Below are 7626 nucleotides of genomic sequence, written 5' to 3' on the forward strand. Positions count from 1 at the left end.
GGACGATGTGGCACCACTGCACACCATATAATTCTTTGTGATCTCAGATGTGAATGGAGACGAGTCATCCAGTTGGTGTTCTAAATATTCATATGTGCCGTGATGCGTACTGCATTTTCCATTTCCCAGTGACATCAACAAACCAGGAGATCGGTTATGAGATGACCGGTGATTGATGGGTTTTGTGTAGAGAATAAGATGGGGTTGTGTTCGAGTTTTAGAAATGAAAGTTGAGGTTACTGTTAATGGAAATGCCCATACATAGAACTGCAGATGTAAGATGGAATAAATAGGTGATCGAGAGTTTACTGCCATGTTGTAGGAGGCGTTCTATTGGACGTGTACATACAATGTGCCACAGCAGTGGTACCACAACCAGGCGCAGCTCACTGCAGTCATAATAACGGGCAAGTCTTCAGCAAAGTCCGAGTCATGTGCATTCATTGTTGTTGTATCTAGTTGTAACTTACCTGTATTCTAGTCATAAGTTGTTTAGATTAGAAATGATTCTTTGAGCTATTCTATGTACTTGTATTCATATAAATACCTAATGAAAAGATACAGTCAACACTATTATGTGACTATTCCACATATAAATCTAGAAATATAAGATGGTATCCTTGTGGATCCTAGGAACCCTAATTTCAAATCTTCCGCTGCATCTCTGTCTTTATCTTTTATCTAGGTTTTTTAACCATGTCTGAATCAGATCAATCCTCCCCAAACTCTCCAGTTCACAACTCAAACCAAACCAATAACAACAACTCCCGAATCCTTGATCCCTATGTTATACACCCTAGTGATAATCCAGCTACTATTTTGTTCTCTCCGTTGCTTCAAGTTGATAACTATGGTTCCTGGGTTCGAGGAATTACCAAGGCATTGAATTCCAAAGGAAAATTGGGATTTTTCGATGGATCCTTAACACCTCCAGAAGATGATCTCACCCATCGCTGCTGGAAACATTGTGACGACCTAGTGGGAAGTTGGATTCTAAATTCTGTCCATCCAGACATCCGTGCAAGCTGTCTCTATGCAGCTTCTTCTCATGCTATATGAAAGGACTTGCAGGTAAGGTTTTGTGTATCCAATGCTCCAATTCTATTTCGTTTTACATCAGCAATTGCTTCCATCAAGCAGGAATTTATGCCTGTTTCACTCTACTATACAAAAATAAAAACACTTTGGGACCAGTATGATTCTCTGGTCGCTTCTACGGAAGCTTGTATTTGTGGTGATGAAAAGCACATGTTGGAAAGGCTGGAGAGAGATCGTGCCATTGAGTTTTTGCAGGGTATCCACGACAGGTTCTCCAATCTTCGCAGTCAAATACTGACTATGGAGCCCTTCCCTACTGCTCTGCGCATCTTCAACCTGGTTAAACAGGAAGAAGAACAACAACACATAATTGTTTCTCCCTTGCCAACTGTTGACGTTGCTTCTCTCAGTTCTAATAGGTACTTTCCATCAACCTCTCGTGCTCCAGTAAGCCATAACAAACGTCAGAGTCCACACTGCGATTACTGCAACAGACACGGTCACGTTCGAGACAAATGCTACCGTCTTCATGGTTTTCCTACCACCAACAACTCTCTGCCTCCATCCAACAATAAACTGCAAATCACTGCTGCTGATACAGCCGTGCCAGCTGATACATCTGTCGTTCAGCAAGCTCTTCCAACACTGTCTGCTGATCAATATGCTCGTCTTCTAACTTTGATCAACCATGCACCAGAATCTGCACAGATTGAACCCCGTGCCGACTTTGCAGGTATGACTCTATCCACGTCTTTTGTTGATCCATGGTTCGTAGACAGTGGTGCAACACACCATATCTGTAACTCTTTGCAATATCTTACGTCATATATGCCTGCCCAGTCTTTGATTCAAATGCAATTACTGGATGGTTCATTCTCCGTTGTTAAGCATATTGGCGAAGTTGTTTTCTCGCCCACACTTAAACTTTCGAATGTGCACCACATTCCTAATTTCAAGTTCAATCTTCTTTCTGTGAGTCAGTTGACTCGCCAAACCAATTTTGTCGCTTATTTTTTCGACAATGTTTGTTTCTTTCAGGACTGTGTCACGAGACAAGTGATTGGTCAGGATGATTTCATCTCCGGCTTGTATCATCTCCAAGTTCATCCACAACAGTCAGTCAAGCCTAAAGTCTTATGTAATAAAGTGTCTTCCGATGTTTGGCATTGCCAGCTAGGTCACCCTAGCTTAGAACATTTTAAATTTCTATATCGTACTTTTGATTATATTAAGTCCAGTTCTTCTCACTTTTGTGATGTCTGTCCTTTGGCTAAACAAAGCCGTTTATCGTTTAATAAAATTTCATTATCTTCAACACGTTGTTTTGAACTTATTCATTGTGATATATGGGGTCCCTTTGTCACACCATCACTTACTGGTGCAAAGTATTTTCTCACAATAGTCGATGATTTTTCCCGATGTACATGGGTTTATCTCATGCACACCAAACGTGAAACCTTTAAATTTCTCCAGTATTTTTTTAATTTTTTTATCACTCAATATTCTAACAAAATTGATCACACCTCTACTGGTAATCAAATTCCTTTTCTTTCTACCTTGAAAAGAGTATAATCTGATAATGGCTCGGAATTTCTATCCCGAGAAATGCAAACATGGTTTAAAGACCGTGGTATTCATCATCAACAGAGTTGTGTTTTCCACTCCTCAACAGAATGGTGTTGTCGAACGTAAACACCGTCATCTACTTAGTGTCGCACGAGCTCTTCATTTTCAATCACATTTACCCATCACTTATTGGGGTGAATGTTTACTCACGGCATGTTATTCATTAACAAAATGCGTACTCCTGTTTTGCAACATAAAACTCCACATGAAGTTCTCCTTGGTACTGTGCCTAACTATCGTCATCTTCGTATTTTTGGTTGTTTGTGTTATGCTCGGAACACAAAGATCACCTCTAAATTTGATCCACGAGCTAAGCCTGGTGTATTTCTAGGATATCCCTACCATCACAAAAGCTACATTGTTTTAGATCTTGCCACGAAAACCACTTTTGTGTCTCAAGATATTGTCTTTCATGAGCATCTGTTTCCTTTCAAAGATGCTAAATTGACATCTGACAATATAATTTCACCCTCTATAGAACCTGATGTTATCTATGAGGACTACACGCCTGTAGTTCCAACACTTCATGTGTTGGATACGCCATCCACTATCATCTCACCTGCTTTGCATCGTGATGATTCTACTTCATTCACCCACCCTACAGGTGATACTAATACTTCTATAGGGATTGAATCTACTCTCGTGTCCAATTATCCGGCTATCACTACTGATGTAGTGGTTTCTACTCCTACTATTTCTGCCGAAGACACTGTTTTACGAAGATCGACCAGGGAACATCATCGCCCTTCTCACTTGAAAGATTACATTTGCTCCATTAATAAAGGTACATCTAATTCACTTTATCCTCTTATAAATTACATTTCTTTTGATAAATTCACTCTGCAACATCGTGCTTTTCTTTCTTCGGTTATTGCCAATGATGAACCGCGCACGTTTACGGAAGCCATTAAAATTCCAGAGTGGCGTGATGCCATAGTTAGAGAGCATACTGCTCTACAAGATAATGATACTTTTACTATGACTACTCTTCCCCCTGAAAAATCTGCCATTGGCTGTAAATGGGTATTCAAGATCAAATATAAGCCGAATGGTGAAATTGAACGTTATAAGCCACGTCTGGTTTCCAAAGGATACACACAACAGGAAGGTATTGATTATTATGATACCTTTGCTCCTGTTGCTAAACTAGTGACTGTCCGTATTTTATTGTCTATTGCTTCCATTTTCAATTGGCCTCTCCATCAACTTGATGTCAACGATGCTTTTTTAAAAGGCGATCTTAAATAAGATATCTACATGAAATTTCCTCCAGGATTTCAGAAAAAGGGAGATACTCGTGTTTATAAACTCAATAAATCTCTATATGGCCTTAAGCAAGCCTCTCGTCAATGGTTTGCTAAATTTTCTACGGCTTTACTTGAGGAAGGTTTTATACAGTCTTGTGCTGATTATTCACTTTTCTTTTTTCATTCAGGTGCAGTTTTTATTTATGTTTTGGTTTATGTCGACGATATTATTATTACAGGTAATAATGACTTGGCTATTCAAGAGCTGAAACATAAACTGGAAGCCAAATTCTCGCTCAAAAATCTTGGGCGTTTGCAATATTTTCTGGGCATTGAAGTTTCTCTTTCTTCGAAAGGTATTTTTCTTGGACCGCGAAAATATATTATAGACATTGTTCAGGATTCTGGTATTTTAGGAGTTAAAATTGCTGCCTCCCCTATGGAAAAACACCTTAAATTACTATCAACCTCAGGAGATCCTCTACCTGATCCAAGTATTTATCGACGATTAATTGGTCGACTCCTATATCTTCAGGTAACTCGCCCTGATGTCACTTATTCTGTCAATTATTTAAGTCAATTTATGAAACAACCTTGTTCTGGTCACTTGGATGTTGTTTATCGTGTGGTTCACTATCTCAAAGGAACCGTTAGTCATGGAATTTTTCTCTCTGCAACTAGCTCACTTTCTCTTGCTGGTTACACTGATTCGGATTGGGAAGGTTTCCCAACTACTCGTCGTTCCACGACAGGATATTTTATAATGTTGGGAAATAGCCCTATCTCTTGGAAATCCAAGAAACAACCAACTATTTCCCTATCTTCTGCTGAGGAAGAATATCGAGCTCTAGCCAGGGTAACTTCTGAGTTACAATGGTTACATTATTTATTCACTGATCTTCGTGTTAATATTTCGAAGCCCATTCCAGTCTATTGTGACAATCAGGCTGCTATTCACATCTCTGAAAATCCAGTTTTTCACGAACGAACTAAACATATCGAAATTAATTGTTATTTTGTTCGCGAAAAACTGTTATCTGGTCTTATAAATCCAACTCACATTCCCTCTGCAGCTCAATTGGCTGATCTCTTCACCAAACCATTTGGAGTGGATCAATTCAGACGTCTTGTCAGCAAGTTGGGCGTTCGGCCTCATAATCCTCCCGCTCCAACTTGAGGGGGGTATTGTACGTGTACATACAATGTGCCACAGCAGTGGTGCCACAACCAGGTGCAGGTCACTGCAGTCATAATAACGGGCAAGTCTTCAGCAAAGTCTGAGTCCTGTGCAGTCATTGTTGTTGTATCTAGTTGTAACTTACCTATATTCTCGTCATAAGTTATTTAGATTAGGAATGATTCTTTGATCTATTCTTTGTACTTGTATTCATATAAATACCTAATGACACTATTATGTGACTATTCCACATATAAATCTAGAGATCTAAGACGTTCAGATGGTCTGGTAGTGGTATTAATGCCGAGAACCCGTGTTGACTGTTTGGTATAGAATGAGCCGGAGGCAGTACTGGTGTTTCATTTGCAGCAGGAAACAAATTATGCCGAGACGGAGCAGTTTCGCAGACAGATGAAGAAGATGAATGTCGAATGCGAAGTCAGTGAGCTAATGGTGGTTATCGAACGGAGTTGGCTGTAGTAATCGATAATGGAGGAGCAATAAGAGCTCGAGGCTGTGTGACAGTTGAGCAAGTTTGGCAGCAAGCAAATCTGAGAAGAACGATGTTGGCTGTAAAGCGAGCTCAGAAATGGAAAGTCAGGGAGAAACTCGATTTTGAATGTGAATGGAGATGATGTTCACTGCAACAATGAAAAAGGGTTCTCTTACGATCTGATAAATACGGTCCTTGAGGGTTTGGAATCTGCTAGAAGGTTAGGGAGTTGCTGTCGTGATTGATGGAAGTAATTGGTGTTGCTGGTGATCGATGGCGATAGTTGGATGGTTAATAGCCGGTGATGTTTTGCAGTTGGAGTTGGCCTGGAACTTGGGAGGATTTCGCCGGAGTTTGTACATCCGTGTCTGCAGAATAGATGGACAACTAAAATGGTGTGAGATGGAAGACCGTGCTATGGTTGGATCTTTGGTTGAAGTTCAAGGTGAATTGGTTGGCTACAAACAGAATTTGGATGCTGTAGCCGACGAACTGAAAATAGGAGCTGGGTTCTGATTTATGGATCGTTGTATTATGGACTGGGCCTTGACACTGCTAGGTATTAATTGGACTTTCTCACAAGAACGATATATATTTTCTTAGGCGAGAAGAATGAGAGGAAGGCGTGATATATATTTTCTTAGGCGACAAGGGTTTGGTGTATTTGAGTTTTTTTTCTCATGGTTTGCTAAGTTGTTTGTTAGGGTTTAGATTGAAACCAATTTATTTATATAAACTCTACGATGATATTTCTAATAATGATTCATTGATTAGTGATTTCTCTTCACATAGCTTGGTGTTTAATCGATTATGTGATTTTCTTGATTACTTATGCTTTTCAATTGATATAGCGTGCTTGATTAAATTCTTTGACGCAATATGCTTTAGGATTGATATGTAATACTTTAGAATCACTACCCATGAAGCGAAGGAAATTACAACGGAGAAACCATATTTTAGAATTTAAACATATTATCTTCCGAGGCATGAGATTGATTTCGAAATTTGTCTTGAGTAATAAATAGAAATTAGTAGAGTCTTATATGATTGAATTGGTGGAAATCTAAAACCCTAGCAACCCTAATAACCCATTCTCATTTGTTTATTGTTAGAATTATTATTATTTCATTTTGTTTCTGAAAATCGTTAAAACGTTATCTACTTGATTATTGAGTTTTGGTATTAGTTAGTAGACGTATTTTCACACTCCTCGTGGGAACGACCTGTACTTGCCATTATTCTACTAGTTAGAAACTATGCACTTGCAGTATTATTATTGTAGGTTTCTGAGCCTATCACTAACCCGACATTGGGAACCCTCTAAGGGATTTCAAGTTGGAGTTCAGCGTGCAAACCAAAAAACCCATTAAAAAAATAGAATGTGACATGTGATACATGAACAATATTTTATTTTGATCTTACAAACACTGCATGGACTCGGGAGACACTCCAAACACATCTACATTACAAAATATTTTCTTTTCGTTCATTACAAGATGAGGACCTTTTCAAGGTCAATGATAGAGAAAGATGTCTAGCTAACCTGACATTGGGAACCTTCTAGGGTATTTCAAATTGGAGTTCAGCGTGCAAACCAAAAAACCCGTTAAAATGATCGAATGTGACGTGTGATACATGAACATGACAGTTTCAGAGCTAGATTAACAAACTCTAAAACCTTTAAAAGTGCTTGTATGAAATCTTTCTAAGGGTGGAAGATGTGGTTTTTTGATGAGTTTGAACAACTTATCTCTGCTAGGATTGCGAGGGACTCTGTGTGACCCATTCTCTGAAGGAAACTTTTGAGTACTGGAATGAGCCAATTCTGCTATTATCATTACACCTTTAAAGAATTTTGAGATGGTAACTGGACTTGGTAGGTTTTGATTATATTAATTGAACAAAATGAAAAGACAGTACGTAGTGCCTAAATTAATTGGCATGTGATGTCATGGGAAGCTGAATTGAACTTTTGAATTTGTGTATCCCTCGAATACCGAAGTGCACATTCTGGCCCCATTCATTTGTCCAAATCGCTCCACGTT

General features: G+C 39.0%; 1 protein-coding gene across 1 annotated transcript; it reads left to right on the forward strand.

Moving 5' to 3' along the window:
- Nucleotides 1-696: 696 nt before the first annotated feature.
- LOC113325072 lies at nucleotides 697-2111 on the forward strand. The gene is made up of 3 exons (XM_026573308.1): nucleotides 697-1027; nucleotides 1121-1771; nucleotides 2077-2111. Exons 1-3 carry the CDS (start codon nucleotides 697-699, stop codon nucleotides 2109-2111), a joined length of 1017 nt encoding a protein of 338 aa, XP_026429093.1.
- Nucleotides 2112-7626: the final 5515 nt, after the last annotated feature.

Source organism: Papaver somniferum, chromosome 11 (genome assembly GCF_003573695.1).
Source record: "Papaver somniferum cultivar HN1 chromosome 11, ASM357369v1, whole genome shotgun sequence".
In the NCBI taxonomy this organism is placed as follows: domain Eukaryota; kingdom Viridiplantae; phylum Streptophyta; class Magnoliopsida; order Ranunculales; family Papaveraceae; genus Papaver; species Papaver somniferum.

Bases quoted from the DNA above. Each gene is read 5' to 3' on its own strand.
- LOC113325072 (XM_026573308.1), top strand. From the start codon at position 697: ATGTCTGAATCAGATCAATCCTCCCCAAACTCTCCAGTTCACAACTCA. The intron at 1,028-1,120 runs GTCTCTATGCAG...GTTTTACATCAG, and splicing joins TCCAGACATCCGTGCAAGCT to CAATTGCTTCCATCAAGCAG. The intron at 1,772-2,076 runs GTATGACTCTAT...TGTTTCTTTCAG, and splicing joins ACCCCGTGCCGACTTTGCAG to GACTGTGTCACGAGACAAGT.